Consider the following 26611-nt stretch of genomic DNA (forward strand, 5'->3'; position numbering starts at 1 on the left):
ATTTTATTCTAAAAAATATTACTTAAGTTATATCATCCCACAACCATTATTTTTTTTAATAACAACCTATAACTTAATGATAATTGATTTGTTATTAACAAATTCTTTTGATGATGTTGTGAAATATATGGCAATGAAAAAAAATTTCACATCATTTTGTACAAATGGATTTATAATTGCAACAATAATTATAATGACGTTGCCCTTAAATTATTCCACGTCTGCCAAAGTGGAATTAGAGACGAGTGGTATATTCGTTACTTTAGCAAACTAGAAAGATGAATTTGTAAATTACCCATTAGCTAGCCCGCCTTGGGAAATTTTCAGAACGGAAGTCCCGTAAGTAATAAACGACATGTCGTCGTCCAAGATGTGAACGACCGAGGACGAATTCGTCATTCCGGGAAAAAAAAAACACCCTTCTTAAACGTGTTCGCTCGCTCAGCAAATCCCTTCGGAAAATCAGAAACCCTTATTCAAAACCACTCTCATAAATCCGCTTAATGCCCTTTTCACTCTGTGAAGAGTGAGGGAAAAGAATATATAAAAATACAATTTTGGACGCCAATTTTTTTTTTTTTTCAATCCTCCCGGAGTTATTTTAATTTAACCAATCAAATTTATTGGAGTGTGAATAATTTTTTTTTTTTGAATCGAATAAAAACGATGCCGCCGAAGCAGTCAAAAGCCGACTTAGCGAAGAAACAGAAAGTGGTCGAAGATAAAACGTTCGGACTGAAGAACAAGAATAAGAGCAAAAATGTTCAGAAATACGTTCAAAGTCTCAAACAATCGGTTGAGCCCAGACCCGACCCGACTAAAGTCGCCGTCAAGGTCTCATTCTTTTTTTTAAAAAAAAATTGATAATTTAGCTCAATTTGATAATTTGTAGTTTTGATAAAATTATTGTAATGTAGAGAAAAAAATTAAATATTTGTTATGTGATGTCAGTTTCTATGAACTGAGTTTGTGTAGTTTAGATTATAGTTGTAGTTTTACTCAAATGTTTACTAGGAAATTGTTAGAGGTTTTGTTAATTGGTAGCATTTGGTTTGTTCTTTGCTGTTGAGGCAAGAATAATTGTAAATTTATTAACAAAATATTTAAAGGGTATGCTTAGGATTAAGGTGTTGGGTTCTTGAATCCACAGTTTCTGTGGAATGAAATTATTAGTTGCCTGGCAAAAGTGGTTGTTTACCAAATGATTTACTTGTGCTTTCAGAATTAAGCAGAAGCACACAATGGTTACAAATGTATCCTATTTGAGAATTGAGATTGATATAATAAAGCATTCCAAGAGAGTTACGTTGTGAATGGGTGGCTGCAATATTGCGGCAATCATTAGCTTAGGCAGTAGGCGGAGGCATTCCTGCAGAACTAAGGTGGACTATAGTTCTACCTCTGGAATCGGGTTGTAGAGAGCGACTCATGAATATTAATGTTAAAATAACTAAAACTTTTAATTTAGTAATCGCACATCATGTAATCACATTGTGCCTTGCTTCATAAACAGAAAAAGAAAGAGGAAGAGAAAGCAAGAGAGAAGGAGCTGAATGATTTGTTCAAAGTTGCTGTTACTCAACCAAAAGTACCGGTTGGTATGTATGATTTACATATAATTAGTTCTTTTTTTTTTGTTTTGGGGGGGGGGGGGGTTTATTGTTTATTGATAAGTAAACTTGTGGTTGCATATTGGTTGGTATGTTTGCAGTCTTAGAAAGTGGGATTTTTTTACAGGTGTGGATCCCAAGTCTATTCTATGTGAGTTTTTCAAGGCAGGACAGTGTCAGAAGGGTTTCAAATGCAAGTTCTCGCATGATTTGAATATTCAGAGAAAGGGTGAAAAGATAGATATTTACAGTGATAAGCGTGATGGAGGTAAGTTTATATTTTTTAGGTGCTTGCAGTTTTTGAATTCATTTTTTTTATTCTTTAATTTGAAGATAAATGTGATTTTGACTTTTTCCTGGGTTTGTTGTTTGAAGAAACAATGGAGGATTGGGACCAGGAGACACTGGAGAAGGTTGTTGAGTCAAAAAAGATGGAGTATAACCAGAATAAACCAACTGAGATTGTATGTTATTCCATTCTTTTGAATCTTTTCTTCCTATATGATGTTGATTTTACAGTTGGACTCTCTATCTGTTTGTAAATAATTTATTTTTTGTAGTTTATTCGTGCTTTTATCTTTTGGTACAAACCTGGCATTCATATTGAGGTGTGGGCTAGTGTTACAGCTTATGACTAATAGATTTAGCCGTAACTGGTTAAGTATTTAGGGTGGCTACAAACCTTATAATGCTTTTGCCTTCCGTCAAATCTTTTGACTCCCTCTATGCAAATCTTCCTGTTTGGATTTATGATCATAAGAAGTTTTCAAACAATTCCTTTAATCACACATTGAGAGAGAGTTGAATTTGCGAATTTTACAGGATGTTACTTGAATTCTTTGTTAGTAGGAGTGGAGAGATAATTTACACGAGGCATGGAGTAGAAACTCTCTCTCTCTCTCCATGGATTGGTAGAGAAGGGCAGGAAAGAAGACATGAAATTTTAAAATAATTATGTTATTTATTGGTGAAATTGCAAAATGATGAAATGCAGGCAGGGACGGGAAAATTTCTTTGTTTTTTTTTTTTTCCTTAATGAAATCAATGTCATGATCTTTAAGATATTCTATGTTGTTGGAAAGCAATCATTGGCTCTCGTTGACAAAGGCAGCGCCTTTGTTTTATCTGATTATCCAACACTAATTTCTACTTGGGTTTGTGTTTAAGCATTTATGAAAGTGATTTATATATCAAACGTCTGTATTTGTTGATTGTTGTGAACTCATATACAGGTTTGCAAATACTTTCTTGAAGCGGTGGAAAAAAAGCAGTATGGTTGGTTTTGGGTTTGTCCAAATGGTGGCAAAGAATGCCATTACAGACACGCTCTTCCTCCAGGATACATCTTAAAATCTCAAATGAAAGCACTTCTTGAAGAAGAGTCTGATAGGCTTCCTATTGAAGATGAGATTGAAGATCAGGTTATGATCTTTCTTTTCGTTTTGTTAAATTTCGCTTTGGTATCAAGTCTTTCCTGAGGAACATATTTTTCATAATCACAATCATTTATTTTTCTAACTTAATACTTTTTATAATGGAACATCTGCTCTAAAATTCAGCGTGGAAAATTAAAGTCAACAACACCAATGACTACTGAGTTGTTTATGCAATGGAAGAAGAAAAAGATGGAAGAAAGAAATGCAGGTTTGGCTGCGCAACAAGCTGAGAGGGCCAAGAATGACCGTATGAGGTAATGTTTTGCTTATCTTACTTTTTCCCATTATTATCATTTAAAATTCTATTAATTTGATTTTTCATTTATTTTAGTGGCCGTGAGTTGTTTCTATCAAATGCAAGCTTGTTTGTGGATGATGCTGAGGCATTTGAAGAATACCACAGAGAAGAAGAAGCTGAGAGTAATGAACAGAAGGTAATTGGTCTACTATCTAAATTTTGTGCCTCTTTTGGTGGTTTTGATTTCAGCTCATCTTGGCATTTGGTGCAAGAAAAACTTTGTAGAATTGCTTATTTACATTCATATATCGTCGTGTCTCTTGCATGAAACTTTAGGGTAAGGATGAATCAGCTACATCAGGACCAAGCAATTCCAGTGGTGCAGTGGCTGATTCCGAAGAGATCCTTCCTGATGACGATGATGACGACGAACTGGACTTGGATGAGTTAAATGAGCTCGAAGCAAGTTTGTCAAGAACGTCTATTCAAATCTGTGAGCCAGGTATCGAGGCTTCATCTTAGAGGGAGCAAGGTATTAGAGTCTTTCTGGCAAACCACCATAAATCTATCAAGGGATTAAGAGAGCATGTGTTTGGCTTTCTGATCGACTGTCATCAATTGAAATAACCCATGTTTTAACTCAAGATTCAATTTTGTATCATGTGCACTTGTTTTGTGCTTGAAATGTGATTTTTGCGGTTTTCATTTTGATGGCTTGGCAATGATGTTGTGAGAAGATTAGTTGAATCATCGTTTGCTGAAATTGAACTTTGGAAGATATGGATTTGTTGAATTGTTATCTGGGGTCAGCTTATGCTGCATCATATATTTGTTATGTTTCTGTCACTGTTTTTCTAACAAGTTTTTCATAATTGGTAGTAGAAAAAAAAAAAGTTGCAAATACAATGTGAAAGTTGTTATTAGTAGAGCAAGCAAAATTTGATACGACTCGATTACCCAACACGAACACAACACAAATAAATGGGTATGAATCGTCAAATTTGACATGATTATTAATGGGTTAGGTTTGGGTGAGCATAATTTTTTTTCTTTTTTTGTGTTGGGTTAGATTTAAAATTGTTGACCCATTTATTCAACTAATAACGTGATTATATTTTCTATTTTAAATTAATTTTTAGGTTCTTGTTATTAAAATTTAAATATTGAATATGATTTTTTTTCTTTTTTTATTTGAAGGGTGGACATATGTACAGTGTTTTAATAAAATTTTATATAGATTTAAAATTTTAATAGTGTAAATGTGTAATATTATGTTGTATGTACATGTGTGTGTGTGTGTGAGAGAGAGAGAAAAGCTAATGTTTAATATAAATTTTGATAAAGATATAGGTCTTAAGGGGATTATTGGATAATCCATCTATTGCTAATGTTTAATATAAATTTTGATAAATATATAGGTATTAAGTGGATTATTAGGTAACCCATTTATTTTACATATCAGGTTTAGATCTCAATATTTTAATATGATAATTAAATGAGTTATATTTGGGTTGAACTAAATTTATCATGATACGAAACTGACACGATACAAACATGACTCGGTGACCTATTTTGTCAGCTCTAGTTATCAATAGTAAAATACTAATTATCAATAACAAAAAAAGGAACACATGCGACATACTGTGTTATGGTTCATCTAAGTTCTTTTAATTCTTAACATAACACCTCAAATCGGTTTGGAATTGAATTTGGCGAGTCGCTCAAATGGAGTAGGATGTATTTGATGCTTATCTAAACTTGGGCTGAGCACTAAATTAACGATCAAGATTTGAGTGAACAAATCTTGATCGTTGATTTGATGCTCATAAAAAAAACTTAACTGAGTCCCTAATCCTTATCCCCTTCAATAACCCCTTATTTTCGCAATTTTGAAGTCCAAGCCATTTGGCACGCCAGTGATTTTTCCTTCGATAATGATTGGTCCTTTTATGGATTGAGCGCCATTCTACTTATGCAAGCCATGCTGCATGCCATTGATTTTCACACATGCATTTTAAGAGGAGAAGAATATATGGGAAGTGGCTTCAATTATTGTTCATTATTCAAGTTTACAGTAGATGATTTATGTAACTTTATATACAGTTCATCTTTTTTTTTTTTTTCTTTTTTGTGCACGTGATGTTAGATGTTAGAAATAAATAAAAGAAAGGATGGGTTTTGTTGACTGTTGACCACATGATGCCAACACTGGGTAAGCCTCAATTGCCACTTACCTATAGAATTCTAGTCAATTAGACATGCCATGTGATGTGAGGCTGTGAAAGAATTTACTTTAGATTTTATTTATGGTTGGTGGTTTAACTCCATTGATAATTACGTACAAAGGATCCCCCATGGCCCATGGGGATGTGGTGTGGAACATGTTGACTCTTCAATTTTGACTCTTACAAAAGTTTCCAAGTTTCCAATTTGATGTTGAATATTGACTGATACAATGATTCAATATCCTTTGCACATATGTAGTTAATGATATTATTATACAAAGTTGGACGTGGAGATGCACAGGCTAATAAACAATTTAAACTTAGGAGATTAATTAATAATTAAAGAGACAGTTTAGATTAAGATAATGTCCTAAGCTTGAGGTTCATGTAACCTCTCAAAAAAAAAAGTAGTCCATTCAAATCAACATCAATGTAATTCAATTAGTCCATTGTGACGCACAGCACCTTTTGATTTTGAAGAGTCAACACTTAACATACCCTAGAAACTTGAAGTAATTTACTATAAATTAACTTGCAATAGTCATAATATTCATATTTATCTATTTAAATTATGCTCATAATTTAAATAATGAACGATGACTATTTCAATAGTTTCCCAATTCTTCCACTGCCTATTGGAAAATTCTATTTAAATTTTTAGAAGTTGTTTTTTCTTTTTTCTTTTCTTTTTGGGTTATTCTCCCTCTTAAGTTTTTTGTTCGTATACTTTAATTTATGATATGCTCAAAATAATAAAATATTAAATAACTTTCAACGGAGATTGGGGGGGTTCAATGTAAATATACCCTTTTGACAAAACAAAATCAAGGGGGTTAATTTAATTTATATCTCGACACGGTCATTGAAGAAAGATTTGAAGCATATGCAGCAACTGCCAACTGACGTATGATCATGATCATGATCTTATCTTGGTGATCATGATCATGATCATATGATAATCAGCAGCTGATTATTGTTTCCAGATGGTTGCCAATGCAGATGAAGGGTGAAGCACAGCATAGGATACGCGATATGACCAAGCAGGATGATACAAGCAAGATGATGTCAAGACTACAGTGTGAGTTAAAGAAGATTCGGTGACAAGTTGCCCAATTTGCGCATGCAATAGCAGCCGCATCAGGTTCATAATAATTTATTTTAGTAGAAGACATATGTGCACTCACAAGTCCAGTTAACGAGGCACTTTGGTCAAAGCTTACACACTATAATATGTCTGCATAAGTCCCACTCGTTTGGGAAATAAAAATATATTTACTGATATACCAAATGCTTTTCTGCTTTCAGTCATAAAGAGAAGAATTGAATTTTGCCCATGAAAGAAACAGAAGGAAATGGACCCCTCAAAAAGATTATATTATTATTACATATTGACTCGATATCCAACTTGAGAACCGGAGGAGGATTGGTCAAAATCAAACTCTTTCGTTGGAAATTTTGTTGATTCTTTCTTCATTTGATGGTTTTCCGGAAGTGAAAGGCCAAATTGCTTTTTTTCTTTTTTTCTTTTTGAACATGACAGAGAGTAAGAGGTATTGGTTCTTACTGGATTGGCTCAACTAATTTTCAAATATTTGACAGCCAATATCTAACCAAATCATTATTGAGAGATTTTGAAATGGGATTACTGAAAAATAGGACATCATTTTAAGAGCAAAAGGAAACGTGAGCTTTTAAGGGAATATTGACGAGAAGCAGTGAAATTGACATGGGATTAATCATTTGAGGGGAAAAATAATATTTGATACACATACATTGCATTAGGCCACTTGAAAAGCTATGATGTTAACACATATCTTAAGACCCTTCAGGCTTCAGGCTTTGCTACTTTGCTATGTAAAATTAGAAAATAATAATTAACAATCAAGGGTATCTAGTATTTAGCACTTTTGATCACATATTCCTGCAATTTTTGGTAGCACATGATCAAATATCTCCCTACGGCTTTTTATTATTATTATTGTTAATTTGGGATGTGATGCATGGTTGCTGAAAAGATGACCTATAAAGTTAACCTCAATGAAAGGCTAATGGGTCCATTAGAATCATATCAGAATAAGAGATACTGTCGCACTTTTGACACTGAAGCACTTGTGCTGTAGGCCAGTGTAATCCACTGTTGAGATAAGCGAGAAAAAAAACACGAGAGGCAGAAGCTACTTGTAGATTTTTGACATTTGTCTTGTATGCAGACAGATGTCTATTCTGCAAAGTTTTGTCTCACGTAGGTCAATTTCTATTCCGACCACGCCTCTTTCTTTCTCTCCTTGTGCGGAGAAACTGTATTAATCAGCAGAATCTTCAAGATCGAAGGGCAAATTTAAAGATAAATGTTCAATTCGATACATGTATAATATAAAAAACATCAAGTGCTTAAATGATGCAAACGCAGGACCGAAAAGGCTAAGAAACCAGCTTCATTTGCATTGAAGCATACATATATATATATATATATACTTTTACAAAAACTTGGAAAACAAAAAAGGAAATAGTAATTATAGGGGTAGCGGTGAAACCCTCAACTCAGCTTCTCAACATGGTTAATTTTTCTCATCGTCAGAAGAGTAACCACTTGCTTGCCCCCTATGCTCACCACCTCTTTCATTCTTTTTACCAGGCTTGCCTGCTATATTCACCACTGTCTCCACCAACTCTGTAATTATTTTAACTTTAATTTGCCCCCTCTTTGGTGGGAGTGAGTTAACTTTCCCTTTTTTCACTTGCTTGATTTGATTGCTTTCCATACCTCTTAACTGAAATTTTTTAGTAAGTGAAGAATCAGTAGGAGGAGGAGGAGATGAAGAAAAGCTAGTAGTGAAGGTGGTATCTAAAGAGAGGTGAGATGGTGGGGGTCTTATATATATCTTTAGTGGGGGCCCTTTTAGCCTTTAGGACATCTTTGGCTTAGCATATGAGCCAACTCTCTCACTAAAATTCAATAAAGTGTGTGTGGGTGTGTGTGTGAAAAGCTAGGAGTTTCAAAAAGAAACATGGATTTGTGTGCAGACTAATATAATCAAAGTATCAAACAAAAGGCACCAAAGCTGGCAAAATGACCTAGTTTCAGATATTGTTTAAGGGATGTTTGGTATTTGCTTTGGCTCATGAATCACATATATATGTAGCATTCTATTCGCGAAGAATTTGATTCACTTGCTGTTAATTTATGGTTTAAGGTTGCTGGGGACACAGAGCCCTATGAGATTCACTGATTTAGTGTTTCGTACTGTCTACACAGGTTGAGTTTCAAACAGTGTTTTTAAAGCGGCTTTGTCTAGAATCACTTCTAATCATAGTACTACTAGAAAACATTTTAATAATAGTAGTGAATCATTTTTTTCATTTTCTATCAAAGTGTTCACACTGTTAACCAATGGGCCTTTGGTCCAGTGGGAGAGCCCTTACACTTAGAATAATGAGTGCAAAAGTTCGAGCCTCCATGAAAGTATTTATGGGGCTTATTTACAATCCTTCCTCGATTATCAAATAATTGAGTGGAGCTATTCTATTCCTCACAAAATGGGAGTAGAGTGGACAGTCTTCGAATATTTGAGAGGGTTTGAAGAATTTGGGCAGCGCTTCAGAGGAGTACATGCCACGATGAAGGTCTCAATTGTAGAATCTGTTTGTAAATATTAATTGTAATACCTACAGTCCTGTATAACAGTATTAAAAAAAAAAAAGTGTTCACACTGTTATGGATATCAAAGATAAATCCAAACACTAACATGGAATCATTGGAAAAGCTGGCCCTCAAAATCAAAGGCAAATCAAAAGGTAATTATGATAAATTACCAACCCAAATATCTTGTAACAAGTGATCAATATGTGGGAGTAACGAGAAAGCATTCCACTAGAATCTCTATACAGTTACTTCAAATCATGGGCATTTTCCTTTTTCAAACCGCAACAGTATTCAGATCATGAAAGTGTAATCGCCTTTGAGACCTAAAATCAAATTGAAAAGAACTTGCAACAAAAAACCAATCACACCCACCGGCCACCACCTTTGCTTTCGTAAACTTTATACCATTTCCAAAATTATCACAACATAACATCGATTGATATGGTGCATATACAACACACAACATTTCTCATTGGTCGGCCCAAGTAGGGAAGATTCTTTGATACTTGTAATTCTGCAAGGCAGCACAAACACAAACAGAAAAGAGATTAAAGGAAAAAAGAATTAATAGAACTATAAGAATATAATCATATTCAGAATTGAATAATAGTTTTTTTTGGGTTATGTATTGTCAAAAGAATACTGAAAAGCAACATAGGTTTTTATTTTTTCCCCCAAATGCACTGTACATTATGCAACACAATGAAAGCAAGTGATAGGTTCTTGCAACACTTTTGATCACCATTACCCCAATACAGACCCCATTCTAAGACTTGGAAAAATCAAGCAAATTCGACAATGAAAGATGAATATCTCACATTATTAAAAAAAAAGAAAAAGAAAAAAAAAGGAGCACACAAGCCAAAACAGACTCCCTATAACGATTAGTAACAATGCAACTTATGCTATATGACAATCTCCTTCCAGAAATAAACCCCTCGATGTTACTTCTTCAACTGGATCAGGAATCTGAATGTCCTTCAGAGGTATAAGCATTTTGAATTGGTGTAGTTGATGAGGCAGTTCCAGCTTCTTCTTTCTTTTTGCCTTGTCCAAATAACATAACTGCAGCCTTTACTTTCTTCACTAATCCTGCAAAAATTTTGGTTTTAATTAGACCTCTCCTTGGAGGAACTCTAATCTCAGGCCTTTCTGGCGTATTTTCACTTTCATTTTCCATTGTCTTTGAAAGTTTAGAAACAGAGTCCTCTGTTTCTAAAGAGAAGGAAAAGTATTAAAAGGAAACTTCAAAAGTCACTGAAACGAAACAAGGACTTTAAGTAAGATAGGTGACTCTGGTGGGATTTATTTATAAGAATTATCCGGATTGGTCAAAGGCTTTTACAAAGTGTGAACACAGCTTAAAATTCTAATAACCTGCCAAATATTATAATCTTTTCTCTGTCAAAGACTTGTACATCCAGCTGTAACGTTTATTCAACTAATATGGACATTATAATGGCTTCAAGGGCATTCTGTGAACTTTTGCTATTGGCAGCATCTCATCTCACTCTCACAGTAGGAATTATGGAAAAAAGCTACAGTCAAAAGTCTAGAAGATATTCACATTCAAGAGTTGATAGTATGGATAGAATACAAATTTGATACCTTCACTGACAATAATTAAGTATCAAAGCCAAACCGGAATGTGGTGTACTCAATGTCTAACTTATGGACCGGGGCAGGTGCTGCTTCCAAACCGGCTGAGTTTTATTCGAGGATAGATTATTGAGTAGTCGAGTTATCCCATGTTAGTTAGACAATGAGTGACACATAGAGTAAGATATAGGATGAGTCATTTCATTTAAAAGATTTTGTTTTTTAAATTGGAAACTTGATTATCCTAAGCCACCCCAACTTTTTTTTTTTTTTTAATGTTTATTAGAAAAGAGAGTCAAGGTCGCCTGTTTCACTAGAAAAATTGCCTACTCATTCTCATTTATACACCACACACACAGCCAATTAGTCTCTATTCAATGAAACTAATTTTATTAATTTTCTTACCATCAAGCTTAGCCTTTGCTATGTGAAAACGTTCCACAAATAATTGTAATGCCGACAAAGGCCCATTTGACAAATATGAGGTGGTTTTGGAATACAAAACTGAAAAGAGAGAGAGAAGGTGGCTAAAACTTTTAAAGTCTAAAGCCATTGGAAGTCTTTAAGGTAGTGTTTACTTTTTGGATTAGAGTAGGAATTTTGAGAAGTGGAAATCTTAGGATTGGGAGTATGGAGTGAGAGTGAGAGTAAGTTGTTTACTTACACTGGAATGGAAGCATGGAATGAAGATCAGAATCCAATTTATGTGTTTACTTTGTCTTGGATTGGGAGTAAATAATTTCAAATTACAATTTTATCCTTATTTAAAGAATTATAGTTTTTAATTACAAAGCTAATAAAAAATATATTTAATGAATAAATATTTATTTTATTATATTTGTAAATTTATAATAATTATTAATATTCTTAATTATGAACATCACATTTTTTTTATTAATTTTAATTTTAATATAAAATGAAACATTATTTTATTTTATTTAATATAATTATATTAAATTTATTATTATATAAAATAATAATATAATATTATTTAGTACAAAATTAATATTTTCTTAGAATAAACTATTTATTATTATTAATTATTAATATTAAATAAATATAGTACTATTATTTTTAAAATAAATATAATAATATTATATTTATTAATTCTCTATTAATATAATAATATTATATTTATTAATTCTCTATTAATATAATAATATTATATTTATTAATTCTCTATTAATATAATAATATTATTTTTAAATAATTTTAACTTAGAATCAATGCAAATTATTATTTAGTTAAATATAATAATATTATTCAAATAAATATAATATTATTTTATTTTATTTTATTAATTATAAAACATTAAATTGAATTAAATTATTAAAAAAAGGGTCGAAAAGGGAGAGGTGGTAGTGGATTCTCATTCCCACCTCCCCCAATGGGAGTTTCACTCCCACTCCCCACTCCAAAAATTGGTGGGGCCCATGGAGTGAGATTCCCAATTCATCCCCAATTTAGTGAAGTAAACACTGGAGTGGGAGGAATCCACACTCCTCACTCCCACTCCAGAAAGTAAACACAGCATTAAAGTTACAGAATTTGATGGACTCCATTCCAAGACCAGTCAATGCATGTGAGATGTGACAAAAGCATTTGGACCTCATAAATCTTAAAGTTTTAGTTGGAATTCTAGAAACTAGAAACTAGACAGTGGGCCAATGCTAAGACCGGAGCATCTCTAAACGACTCTATTAATTTTATTATTTAAATATCTATTTATTTATTTATGTGTTAAAAAAGAGAGTGAAAAAATATATTATTTTTCAAAAGACTTTTCAAATATAAATAAGTTAATATTATTTTGATCAAATAACTATTTTTTTTTAAATAAATGGTGATTAAAATACTTCTCTCTTTTTTTTTCAATAAAATGTAAATTGAAAATAGAGAAAGTAACTCTACAAAATTAAAGAGAGAGAATAATTTATTGTTTGAAAAATTTTAATTAAAGTGTTTTTTAGAATTTTAAATACTGATAAACCTCTTCAAATAAGAAAAAAAAAATTTATTTAAATTTTTTTTTAGAGATGCTCTAATATAATGCCACTTCCAAATTCTTTTACCCTTTGGGCCACCAAATTAATTCGAAACCTTGGGTGCTTCTTTCATTAAATGGTCCAGACTAACGATGAGGAGCATCATCATATATGCTATTTTTCAATTTAAAAACGGAACTGTATGGTTGAACGATGTTACCGAGACATAAATTTTGATACAGAAAATTCTTTTAAAATGGCCAGCTTCATAAGTGTGAAGTTGAATGTATTTATTCCCATGGCATTTTGAGGGCCCTCTATTGCTTTCTTAAAATTTGCTGAAGAAAATGACAATCAAGAAAGGAACCTCTGTTATTAATTGCGAAATTAAGGTGATCTATGTAACTATCTAACTAAATCTTGGGACCTCCGTCTTTTTTTTTTTTCCCTTAAAATAAAGAATTACATATATTATTGAATAATACAAATTCCATTTATTAAAAGAAGACCACACATGCATGTATTAGCAGGCACTAATTGGAAAGGAAGCAAAGGAAACAATTGGAATTCATGAAGAAGCAAAATAGACAATTTCAATTCATGTGTTAAGATATGATCAGGATTCTTTATATAACATTAAAGTGGTAAATAGTGGGAGATAAAGTTCAAAGTAAAATTTAATCCCTACTTCTTCCAAGATTCGAATTCGAATAGTTCAACTAAATGAAATTACTTAATACCCATTCGACCAAACCCCCAGGGATGCATAAGATCATGATTCTTCACATACAATTAAATAACTAAAAAAATTGTCCATTTCTAATTTCTATTTAATAGCGTACGCATAGTTCTTGATTTTGGCCAAGTGATTGCTCAACAGTCAACCCCATGGTTTAAAATTTTTAGAAACTTTGTGTGTGTGTGTGTGTGTGTGTGTGTGTGTGTGTGTGTACACGCACTTTAAAACAATTAAATGGTTGAGAAAAGCAAATCCCATACTAAAGAGGATGCAACGAATACAAGCCATGCACAAATATACATATATATGTATCAAAGTCAGAATAAGAGCATAAACAAATTCTTAGATTTCTTCAATCACAAGTTAACAAACTTGAGAGCTCATTTATTACATGTCTCACCATCCATTCTCTTCCAATACAATAAAGAACTTCGATACCATTACCATAAATTGAACTTGTATAACAATTTAGTATGATGATGGTGACGGTGACGGTGACGGTGATGGTGATGATGAATAATCTGAAGAAGGATCAGGAGTTTCAGGTCTTGAAGACACCCCAACGTGACGTGGGTTGCCGGATTCATCAGGAGCAGAACCATCAACAGAGCTACGAGGAGACAAGTACTGCTTTTTCCTAATCAATTCCGAAGCATCGGCAGGATTTTTAGCATCGCTGCTGAGAACGAAAGTCACAAGCAACAATGCGAGAATGCCAACTGAGATTTTCATGCATGCCATCTTGAGTCTTGAATGGAAATATTGTGCAAGAAAATGGACAGTGATGATGATGATGACATCGTACAAAATATGTTGGGCTTTTTATAGTGCTGTGAGCAATGTTGTAATGTCTATATTTGGCTTTTACTTTTCGATTTAGAGAAGGAGAGGTGATTTCGGGTCAGTATAAAAAAACATGTTGGAAGTTGTTGGCCATTATAAGATTTGAGACTGGGACAAACTTTCAATTCTTGGCTTCCTCAAATTATGGAAATAAATTAGCCTCAAATATCAACCTAATAATTACAATTGTTATATATATTCTTAGTAATCGTCCAGTTCCAAAAATAAGAAAAATAAAACCCTTAAATAAACTTATAGTAAAAATGAAAAGAAATGCTACTTTAAAAGAAAAAAATAATAAGTAACAAGTAGAAAGTTTAACAAATGTTAAATATAACTTTTTTAAAGGTTAAGCCTGGTGGCTATCTAAGTAAAGAGACTAATTATGTGTTTGGAATTGAGGTTGGTCAGCTGTAACTTAAAAGTTACAACATTAAAGTGTTTGGTAAACACTAACTGCTGTAACTTAGAAGCTATGTCGATATGATTTTTTACTTGTATAATGGAAAATCTATTATATCTTTAATAATTTTATCAAAATTATTATTTAAATTTTATATTTACTATATATTATTAACTTTTGTTTCATATTTACAGTTTTTTTTTTCCATAGCAGCTGTAGCTTTTAAGCTACAACACTTTAATCCCAAATGCACCCTAAAAACCACTCGGTTGCTTGTACCCCAAAAATAAATTAAGTTGATGTTACTTGATATTAGATTATTTTTCAAATTAACAAAAGCTCGAACCTAATTGAATTTAGCATGGCCAATCGTGAGAAGGTCAGAATAATTTTTAAGCCCAATTATTAGTATTAATTTTTTTGTTTGAATTTTAATTAGGATAAATACTAATTTTGCCTCTATATTTTGACTTAAGTATCCGTTTAGTCCTTATATTTTTAAAAGTACCTCAAGACACTATTACTGTTAAATGTATTATATTCTTACCCTCACTTTTTCTTTATTTTTACAATAATACTCTTGCAACAATATTCTTGGGGATATTAATGAAAGAAAATAAAATATTAATTTGTCAAATCAGCCTTAAAAGTAAAATAAAAATTAATATAAATTTTGTTGTTATTATTTTATTTTTAAGATTAATTTTGTAAATTAATTTGTTTACAAATAATTATTAGTAAGATTGTTGTAAGGGTATTAAATATTGTTTAAAGTTGACTGGTATTAATTAATTTAAAAAATTTAAATTAGCAAGATTGTTGCAAGGGCACCAAAAATACTAGTTCTTTTAGAAGGATATTTATTGATTAATTTATTAATAAATAATCATTAGTTAATTTGCTCATTAGCTTTTTCAGTAGATGATAAATTAATTTCAAGAATATTGTAACAAGTGTATTATTGTAAAAAATAAATAAGGGTAAGAGTACAACATGCTTAAGAGTAAGGGTGTCTTGAAGTAATTTTTCAAAATATGTAAGGACTATATGGTTACTAAGTTCAAAATATAAGCATTAATTGAGTATTTATCCTTCTAATTACTACACTCATTTTTAATTTTAAATGCATCCGTTTACGAATTAAATATTATGGCACACTCCAAAAATTAATATAAACATTTAAAAATTTAGTCTTTATAACATTAATAAATATTTAAAAATTATTATTTTTTAAATCCAAGCTTGGAAAAAGTCCAGCCCGCACAAGTGGCTGGTCAGGCCCGATGGCCATCACCACAACATAACCATTTTGAAAATATTGCCTTAATCACATCTCTTAATTGCCAAAAAGAAATTGTGCTAAAATCTTGAGATGTTATTTCGAATCTGAAAACACAATCAGCAGAACTAAAAATGGTAAAATTTGACAAGACTTAATTATCTAATACGAACACGACACGAATAAATGAGTATAAATAATTAAATTTGACACGATTATTAAATAGACTGAGTTCAAGTCGATACAATTATTTTTTTTTAAGATTCATATTAGGATTTAAATTCTTAACATATTTACCCGATTAATGACATGACTATATTTTCTATTCTAAATCAATTTGTAAATTCTTATCATTAAAACTCAGATATTGGACATGATCCTTTCTTCTTCCTTCTTTTTTATTTTTTATTTTTGGAAGAATAAACATATATATGGTGTTTCATTTATAAAATTCCATATAGATTTAGAACTTGAATAATGTAAATGTGTAAAATATTGATAGACTTGTATGTGTAGAGTGTAGGGGTACGGATGTTCGCATTTTTTTATGCGGACATGCTCTGAAATCGTGCAGTTTAAGAGAGTTAAAAAATAACTCTCTTAGACCCCATGGTTTAAAAGCCTATCCACATGAAAAAAAAAATGAGGGCGTGCAAATGTTTTATGTAAATCTTGTTAAATATACAATTATTAAGCAACTTATTAAGTAAGTTGTTTATTTTCTATGTTAGGTTATAGTCTTAATATTTTGACACGATTATTAAACGGATTATGTTTGAGTTGATCTAAATTCGACACAACACGAACACGACTAGTGACCCATTTTGCCCGTTCTAAACAAAGTAATGTTGTTTTGGTTCTTTAGCAGCAAGTTAAATCAATAGTTGATATATCAGCTTGTTCAAGGAAGGTCCTATTTGGCATTGAGCTTAGGCAATTGTTACTTAAAAGGTACAATACTCAAATATATGGTAAATATTAGTTGTTATGGCTTAGAAGATAAGTTCAATTGATTCACCACTCATATAATGAAAATTTTATATTATCCTTACTATTTTTGTCAAAATTATTATTTAAAAATTATATTTTCAATAAACTATTAATTTTATTTCATAATTATAGTTTGTTTTCTTTAACAATTATACCTTTAAATATACCGCACATTAATAGTAAATAAACAAGTACTATCGGAACAAAAAACTCTAGCTAAATGAAGTTCTTCTGACTGATGAGCTTTCCAACGATGTACTCGTTTGCCTCGCGAGTGAGATTAAACCCATCTTCTTGAAACAAAGTTTTAGGGGTCATTGGAGCTGTTGTTTCAAAGAAGTTACATGAAAACATTGTAATAGTCAGCATACAAGAAGTATCTGGTAAAGACTCATGTTGTGGTAATGCTTGAAAAAGCACAAGCTTGAGCTGATTGTGGTGAATCTTGGCTAAGTTGTTGAGGCCAACGTGCCATTTTTGGGCATCGAAGTCATTCGGATTAGTGTTGTGAGGTGAAGAAACATAGCCTGGAAGGCACCGCAATGGTAGCGTGCCAAGGATTGATATATTGGACACATACTCTTTCTTGATTTTGGATAACATGCTTTCAATATTGGTGACCATGATTGCTGTAATGCGTATTTGTAATCATTGATTCCGAGGTTCAGAATGGATTAACTAATTTCAAGCTTGTTCTAGTACTCGGAGAAAGAACATGAATCTTTAATTCGACTTTACCATCGAAGTAAAGGTCAGTCCCCAAGCGTGGAGGTTCAAAGTTAAGAATGGTAATGAGAGTATGTAAAAGTTTGAAAGAACAAATGTTCTTACAACTTCAGACTGGTCATTCTTCAATTAAATCTGTTTAATAATTTGAGTCTCAAATTAATGCAATTTTTTTTATAAGCAAATTGATGCAAAAATTAATTTAAAAAATCGTTTATGAATTAAGCGGGTTGTGACTTATTTTGAGCAGAATGATAAGAACTCTATCATGCTCTCTTATCCATACAAATTTTATTAACCTAATGTAAAGTAAGTATTAAGGCAGTGTTTACTCCACGGATTAAGAAATTGGAATCTAGAATTGGAATCATTGACAATGTTTACTTCGCAAAATAGAGACATGAATCAGAATTAGAATCGTGGGCCCCATCCAAATTTAGGAATGGGGAATAGGAGATTTATTCCCAAGGTAGATCTTCGTGGTGCATGCAAGCAAGACATATGATGCTTTCCTTCAATCAGTAGTTAAGGTAGGACTCAACCAAGGGCATATGTAGTTGTTCAAATGGAACCAAACTTCACTCTTGACCTACACAAACCAACCCTTCCTATGTAGTATTTTTCAAGCTTTCGCACATTACAACGTTTTAAGCCCAACATACACACGACTCTCCTTGGCCTAAAAATAGAGCACCACACCTTTCAAAGAAATATGTTCTATGTATCTCTTGACCAAATAACCTAGTTTTGAGAGCACATATTTTCTGGTCTTCTATAATTTTGTTGTGGACGTGGCTGACACTTTTGCTTTAGTTCTTTTATTGCATTTGTCGCTTCTGCCAACCACTCATCACTACTTTACATTACATCACACAGTACATGTTTGAGAGATTGTCATGACTGGTCTTGAGCTTCTTTGTACGGGAGCGAGACAAAGTATTTTTCTCTAGACCGAAATTTGTTTGGAATATCTGCACAGCACTATTCGAAGAAGTTCCACAATAAGAAAAGAAAACCCTGGTTGCAAGGAGCTTTTCAATGATCTCAGAATGGCTGCATGAAAATGAATGTTGGGCAGACCCAATGAGGCTTAGAGGGTCTAATGAGTCCAGAACTCGATGATCCAATACACTACCAGAGAGTCCCTTGGTTTCTTTAAAGTATTAGTGCACCATTTTTCTCTAGACCAAAATTTATTTGACACCTCATTCTGCAAACAGATGCTAATGATCATACGTTCCATTCATAGTGTCCATGTGGCACTACAAACACTGTCTTATGCCTGTCCTCAAGGAGAGATAATACCTCCTACAAGATTTCACCCAAGTATTCAGACAATAAGCAGATTGCTCTCACTGCCTTGATTGATACTGTGCAAAGTAATGGTGAATTTGGTGTAGTCATGGTATTTGGTGAGAGAATACTATAAATGTTGTACAGGGGCCACATGTTGTAGACTTCTCCCAATGCTGGTCTTGTGTGTAAGCATCCATTCCATATTGCATGATGGTCGTCTTTGGTGTGATCATGATCTACAACTCGAACCATAAGTGGTTTGTCTCGTCCCCAAATATCTCTCAACTTTACTATGATTATAGTAGTTTGAGATATTTGATACCCATTGATTAGCTTCAATATGAGGGGATCTTCATATATTGGAGCAAATAGTCTATCGAACCACCTTCCATAGTTGTATCTTCGGCTTTTATGGATGACATGAGGTTGGAATATAATAGCCATGAGGTACATGTTGAGGAGTAACCAGAAGGAATAATATGCTCGTGGCATAGCATCACAAATCACATAATATTCCCAATTTGTGTCTTCATCAATGACATAATGAAAGAATAAAGTGGGTTGGAAGACAAACTCATGGATTTGGTCTATGTTTGGTTGTGGATTGAAAAGTGTAGCCCCTGTACAACACTCATAACCCTCTCTAAAGCAAATCCAGTAATTTTTAGGTAATCAACTATGTGGCTGATGGAACTTCTTGATTAAATTTTATACTGCTAGCACTTCTTTCTTTAAAGATGGGTAGTGATGCTGAGCTTCACTGAACTGTCTTTCTTTTCATACATAAGCTGGTTTAGAAGGCTTGCACTGGTGGACAACATTCATCTTCATCTAGCAAGGAATGTTGGGCTGGCCCAATAAGACTTAGAGGGCAATCCCATTTCCTCATGATTCCATGGGTTGAGCAACAATCCACTTCTCCAGAATGCTTTAGTGTTGTTGCCAAAGGAACTTTCTTCCCATACATGAGCTGGTTTGGAAGGCTTGTCATTTTTCTAGGAAGTTTTCCAAAATGCTTTGGTATTGTTGCCAGAGGACTCAACCAAAGGCATGTAGTAGTTCATTCACATTCCATCTTGTAGGATTTGGGTTCTCTTCATTTCTATTTTACTTAGGAATCAATCTCTAATTCCCTATATTTGTTATTTTACCCCCATTAAATTTTTATAATTTCCAAATTGCCCTTAATCAACTTTTGTCATTTTTGTATTTTGATTCTTACGGAATTTATGAAAATACCTAGAAAATTTGAATTATTTGCAAATAGGTCCTTTATTATTATTATTATTAATGTTTTTAAATATATTATTTTATTAGTATTAATATTGTTAAAATTTTATTAACTTTTATTATTTTATTATTATTATTAAATTTATTATTTTAATTATTATTAATTAATATCATTATTTTTTTTAGTTGATTTTTGGGTGTGTGAGTGAAAACCACAAAGCTAAACTAAGAACAATGAATTTATTTTTGTTGGGATGTAGGGTGTCTCGCTTGTTCGGGGTGTATGAACTGTTTTGGTTTTCAAGGAATGAAGAAAGAATGAAAGGGTGGTGGATATACTGAGAGGTTTAAATTCGATGCAGAAAACTTGACAAGTCGCCTTAAACCTGCAAGACAACAAGAAAAAGGTCAGAGGTGGAGCTGGGGTGGCCGGCGACCACACTCCAACGCTCAATTTATAGTTAGGTTATCTCAGGTTAGAGAGCTTGCAAGCTCTCAGTAATGGTGGCTAGAGGTGGAAGAAACCTCAGCCCTTATGGTGTGTGTATTGGTTGTTACGATAAAAATTAAACTTGAGCATTTAATAAGATGTACCTCGACTGTCGTGCCACCTAACGTTATTTTATTATCGTTCCTTACTGTCATATCAGAGATATTTTAATCCTTCACACGTGTCCTACTTGGGTATTTAAAATATGCTTGGAGCACAAGTTTGAGGTATAATCACGTGTTAGGCATAAAGGGGTGGTCTCGCGTACCTCTACTAAAGTTGTTAGGGATTTGCAAGCATGGCAAGAGAGGACAGGTGGTCTCATCTATCCTGATAACAACCTTTTAGCTTGTCTGCGAGCATGACAGTTCGTTGTCTCTTCTTTTTCAGCACAATATTTCCTCGTTAATTCCTTATTTTTTTGCTGGAGAATCAACTAATTTTTTTTTTGGATAATGTCTCTTTGATCTCCTAACATTTTTTATAATATTTTTCTAACATTTTTACCATTCATTGACATACCCTGGGTACCCCTTAGAGCACCTGAGGTACCTAGTGTAGTCCAACATCCTTTTGATTGGCTTTAGCTATAAACCCTATATTGACACGTGACATTTTTATTTGGTCTTCTACTTCTCCCCCCAAACAATTATTTTTATTAATATTATCATTATTAAAATTTATTTATTATTAAAATTTATTATTTTAATTAATATTATTGTCATTATTATTGAGGACTTTTTAGTAGTTTATAACAATCTAATTCATTTCGATCAAAATTCCAAGATAAAGTAAATACATTAATGACAATGCAACTCGTTCCAATTCTGATTTCTATAGTTCAAGTAAACAACTTATTATGATTCTCATTCCAGACCATTCTTATTTTTGCGCATTCTGATTCCAGCTCATTCTTATTTCAGTTTAGTAAACGCGACATAAATCTATTTCATAATAGCTAAAGTAGTCCTTTTTTCACAAGTAAATATTTGTTTATCTTAAGCTTTTTTCTCAATTTTGAAATTGCAGAGATATAGGTTATAAAATATTTTATTAAGATTGTTATCCGAAATCAAGAAAGAGAGAGTGTGCATTGGTCCAAATTCCATTAAAAAAGTTAGTGAAAATGTTAATTTAAAAATTAAAAGACAATTATACCCCTTTATATCATATTAGTGATTTAAAGTATAATTTTACCCCTGGACATTAATTTTTTTTTTATATGACTACCTATTTACCAGATTAAGTAAAAGGAAACAAAAACTCTGCACCAAATTAAACAAAAACTTTAGTCAATTTTTATGAATTAATTCAAATATAAAGAGCACCACTGAAAACAAAAATTATCATAACTCTTGGAACTAGAAATGTAATTTGCTATCCATATAATTCCATCACATCTATAAAAATATGGTGATTGTTAAACTAAATAATATATGTGTTGAATATAATATTAGAAAAACCACACTAACATTAGGTCTAATAATGAAATTAAAAGTATGAAAGTCAATTAAGTTCAAACTAACAAACACCTTAACAATATTGAGGTAAACTAAAATTCAAACACAAGAAATAGCTTGCGGGCTGTTATTAAGGATGATAAAGGAAGAGTGGTGGCAGCTGCAGTTAAACCATCACGACTAAGCTGGGATGTGCGGTTTGCAGAAGCAGAGATTGTAGAACTGGGACTTCAAGTGGCCAAAGAAGCTCAATTGACATCAATTATCATTAAGACAGACTGTCAAGAGGTTGCTGATTTGGTCAACCATAAGAAAGGGAGCAAAACAGAAATTTGCTAGTGATATCAACAGTTCAAGATATGAGAGGTGACTTTCACAAGGTTACCTTTCAACACATCCCTAGATTCACTAATGAACTAGCTCATAGATTGGCTAAGTATGCCCTTAAGAGTGAAACGTCTAATGTTTGCATGGACTCTTACCCGGATGATACTGTTTGTATTTTTGAAAATTTTACTTAATGGAAAGTCTATTTTCTTCTCAAAAAAAAAAACTAAAATTCAAATACAAGAAATAGCTAATTGTCAACATTTTATAATGGAGAATTAAATGCCGGCCTAAGGTGAAGTTGTACTATTCTACTCCTTGTTGATAATGATAGGCTCTTCATTTTAAGGTCAAGGTATAGTCCACACAAAATTTATTAATTTGGAAAAAAGCATGTAAATTTTATTATTACCCAAAACGTTAAAATCATTTGAAATTATTCATACTCAACTTTGAAAAGCTCACAGAAAGTTTCTTTTACTCAAATTTTGAAGAGTTAACAAATAGAGTTCTACTATTTGAACGAAATGAAGACAAAAGGACGACAGAAAAAAATTGCCATGTGGGATTAATGGAAACCAAAAATGGGCACGTGAATGAAGCAGCTTTTGTCCCTTTGTCTGTTACTTTTTGAATTTAAAGAATAAAATAATCAAAAGAAATAAAGAAAAGTAACGAAAATAAATGAAAGAGAGATTACTTTTTAGTTCTATAGTCTCTCTCCATTTCTCTCATTTGAGTATGTGAATTTCTCTCATTTGAGTACGAGAGTTCTTTGTGTTCAGGAAGCCAAAATTCAAACGAGTTCCAGTCTCTGCATCTCACAAATTCCGTCTCAGCATCTCACAAATTTTGTCTGTGCATCTCAGTTATCACAAGGAATAAATTAGATCTAGATCTATAAATAGAGGTGAGAGATGTTTAAATGGTTAGAATATTTAATTTAAATTGCAAAAATTCGTAGATTTTTATTTTTTATATATTTAAATTGTTATGAATTGTTATGATTTTTTTAATTTAAATGGCTGGAAATAATGGAATAGATTATAATAATTTTTTAATGTGTTTTATATATGTTAGGATTTTTTAAATTTAAATGGTTGGAAATAATGAAATAAATTATAACAATATTTGAATGTGTTTTATATATGTTAGGATTTTTCTTAATTTAAATGACTGGAAATAATACAATAAATTATAACAATTTCTAACTGTGTTTTATATATGTTAGGATTTTTTTAAATTTAAATTGCTGAAAATAATGAAATAAATTATAACAATTTCCGAATGTGTTTTATATATTTAAGTTGTTAGGATTTTATAATTTAAATTGTTGGAGATAATGGAATAAATTATAACAATTTCCGGATGTGTTTTATATATTTAAGTTGTTAGGATTTTATAATTTAAATTGTTGGAGATAATGGAATAAATTATAAAAATTTGTGGATGTGTTTTATTTATTTAAATTGTTAGGAATTTTCGTTACTGGACAAAATGTTATATAAGTTTCTTAATACAAATGTTAATTATTTTGTAGAAATGGAGTATTTGGAAAATGAGCATGCATTTGAAGAGTTGCAAGAAACAAGAGCTAACGATGTAAATGAAATTGTGGAACCGAACAAATGTGACCCAGCTCTTGGAATGTTATTTGATAATCATGAAGAAATGTTTGCATTTTACAAAGCTTATGGTAAACAAGAGGGGTTTCCTGTGAAGGTTCGAAGTACTAAGAAGGGGACCGATGGAATTGTAAAATATGCGACATTTGCATGTGGGCGTAGCGGCAAGTCAGAAAGTAAATCTACTAATGCATTGAAGCCGAAACCGAATGTGAAAAATGGTTGTGATGCAAAAATTGGAGGTTGTTTAAATGAAGATGGAAAATGGGTTCTTCGAACTTTAAATCTTCAGCACAACCATGGATTGAATCCAAACAAAGCTAGGTATTTCTCATGCAATCGCAGAATTAGTACAAGCGCTAAAAAGCGAATTGAAATGAATGATTGTGCAGGAATTAGAATAGCCCAAAATTTCAATTCTATTATTGTTGGAGCTGGTGGATATGAAAATGTGCCATTCTTAGAAAAAGATTGTAGAAATTTTGTTGACAAAACAAGACGATTACAACTTGAGGAAGGAGATGCTATGGCACTTTTAAAGTACTTCCAGAAAAAGCAAGCAGAATGTAATGGATTTTTTTTTAGCATTGATTTAGATGAAGAGGATCGATTAAAGAATGTGTTTTGGGCAGATTCGCGGAGTATGGCAGCTTACAAATATTTTGGAGATGTCATCACATTTGACACTACATATCTGACCAACAAGTATGACATGCCATTTGCGCCCTTTGTTGGAGTTAATCACCATGGACAGTCTATTTTGTTAAGATGCTGATTGATTTAACGCGAGGATACAGAGACATTTACGTGGTTATTTGAGGCGTGGCTATCATGCATGTCTGATTCTCCTCCCCTTGGTATTATTACAGATCAAGACAGGGCAATGCAAAAGGCAATTGAAAATGTTTTTCCTACTACTAGGCACCGATGGTGTTTATGGCACATAATGAAGAAGGTGCCTGAGAAGTTAGGGGCTTTCAAAGAACGTGAAGGTATTATATCTTCCCTGCTCTCTGTTGTATATGATTCACTGAATTCTGATGCGTTTGAGGAAGCTTGGCATTGCATGATTACAGAATATGATTTGTGGGATAATGATTGGTTAAATGGTTTGTACGAAGAGAGGCATCGTTGGGTCCCATGCTATTTAAAAGGCTATTTTTGGGCAGGAATGTCAACAACTCAGCGAAATGAAAGTATGAATGCATTTTTCGATGGATTTGTTAACTCAAAAACAAATCTGAAACAGTTTGTAAAGCAATATGAAAATGCATTGAGGAGGAAAGCTGAATTAGAATGGCAAGCAGATGCCAAGTGTTTCAGTAAAAGGACACCATGCGTGTCAAGATATGAGATGGAGAGGCAAGTTGAATAAGTGTACACCATTTCCAAGTTTAAAGAATTTCAAGAAGAATTGACTGCTCTGATGTATTGTGATATCTCGGATTCTGTGGGATCAATATATCAAATAATTGAATCATTTGGGCAAGGTCGGAAAGGCTTCTTTGAGGTTGTTTTTGAAGAAGTTGAGTGTAAAGTTACTTGTATATGTTCAAAATTCCAGTTTAGGGGGATTCTTTGCAGACATGCCCTTGCAGTGCTGATACGTAACTCAATTGAATTACTTCCAGAAAGATACATTTTATCAAGGTGGAGAAAAGATGTGAGGAGATGTTATAGTAAGCTGAAAGTTTGTTATGGTGTGCAAAATTTAACCATCCAACAAGAAAGATATGAAAAAATGTGTAACGCTTTCAGTGAGGTTGCAGACGTAGCCTCTGATGATGAAAATAGCTATAAAACGGTGTTGGATTGGATTGAGAAAGCAATGAATGATCTGCCTAAGCAAATTCGTTGTGAAAGTGTGGGAAAAACTAATACTGGTGGAGCAAGTTGTAGCAGCAACAAACAAATTAACAGTGAGAGTGTGGAAAGAACTGTTATTGGCGAAGTAAGTTGTGGCAGCAACAATATTCAACTTGCACTAAATGATCCAGTAGTGACACGTCGTAAAGGTCGTCCACCTTGCCTGAGGAAAGAATCTTCGATTCGAAAGAAATCCGTTCAAAAGAACAAGTCCGCACAAAAAAATAAGGTATGATTAAAAACAAATATCTATTTTATAATTAATTTGGTCTTAGTTTAATTGTCTTTAATAATCTTGTAGGATTTACAACAAACTGCCCCATCATCTTATGATGTGCCTAATGAAATCTCCACACAAGGGAGCAACATAGCCACGGTAAATTTTGTGAATTGATGCGTTTAAAATTTTCTTTTATTTCGAGGATATGTAATTAAGTATAAGATTGCGCATATGTAGACGCTACAAGAAGGAAGTACTATGTACGGAAATCTCAACCAATGCGACACTATGGGCTATTATAATGTAAGAATTAAATTATTTAAATTTTAGTTTTAAGGTTTTTATATGAATTTTACATATATTTTATTATTTGATTAGGTA

General features: G+C 32.4%; 2 protein-coding genes across 2 annotated transcripts; both read left to right on the forward strand.

The window, feature by feature from the left end:
* Nucleotides 1-440: 440 nt before the first annotated feature.
* Nucleotides 441-4077, forward strand: LOC102628762 (zinc finger CCCH domain-containing protein 11-like). The gene is made up of 8 exons (XM_052440232.1): nucleotides 441-834; nucleotides 1514-1598; nucleotides 1738-1878; nucleotides 1986-2074; nucleotides 2843-3031; nucleotides 3170-3300; nucleotides 3378-3480; nucleotides 3621-4077. The coding sequence occupies exons 1-8, from the start codon at nucleotides 667-669 to the stop codon at nucleotides 3804-3806; spliced, it is 1092 nt and encodes a 363-aa protein (XP_052296192.1). The 5' UTR covers nucleotides 441-666; the 3' UTR covers nucleotides 3807-4077.
* A 19984-nt stretch (nucleotides 4078-24061) lies between these two features.
* LOC107174317 (protein FAR-RED IMPAIRED RESPONSE 1-like) lies at nucleotides 24062-24919 on the forward strand. The gene has a single exon (XM_052439339.1). The coding sequence runs from the start codon at nucleotides 24062-24064 to the stop codon at nucleotides 24917-24919; it is 858 nt and encodes a 285-aa protein (XP_052295299.1).
* The last annotated feature ends 1692 nt before the right edge of the window (nucleotides 24920-26611 follow it).

This window comes from Citrus sinensis, chromosome 4, assembly GCF_022201045.2.
Source record: "Citrus sinensis cultivar Valencia sweet orange chromosome 4, DVS_A1.0, whole genome shotgun sequence".
NCBI classification, from domain to species: domain Eukaryota; kingdom Viridiplantae; phylum Streptophyta; class Magnoliopsida; order Sapindales; family Rutaceae; genus Citrus; species Citrus sinensis.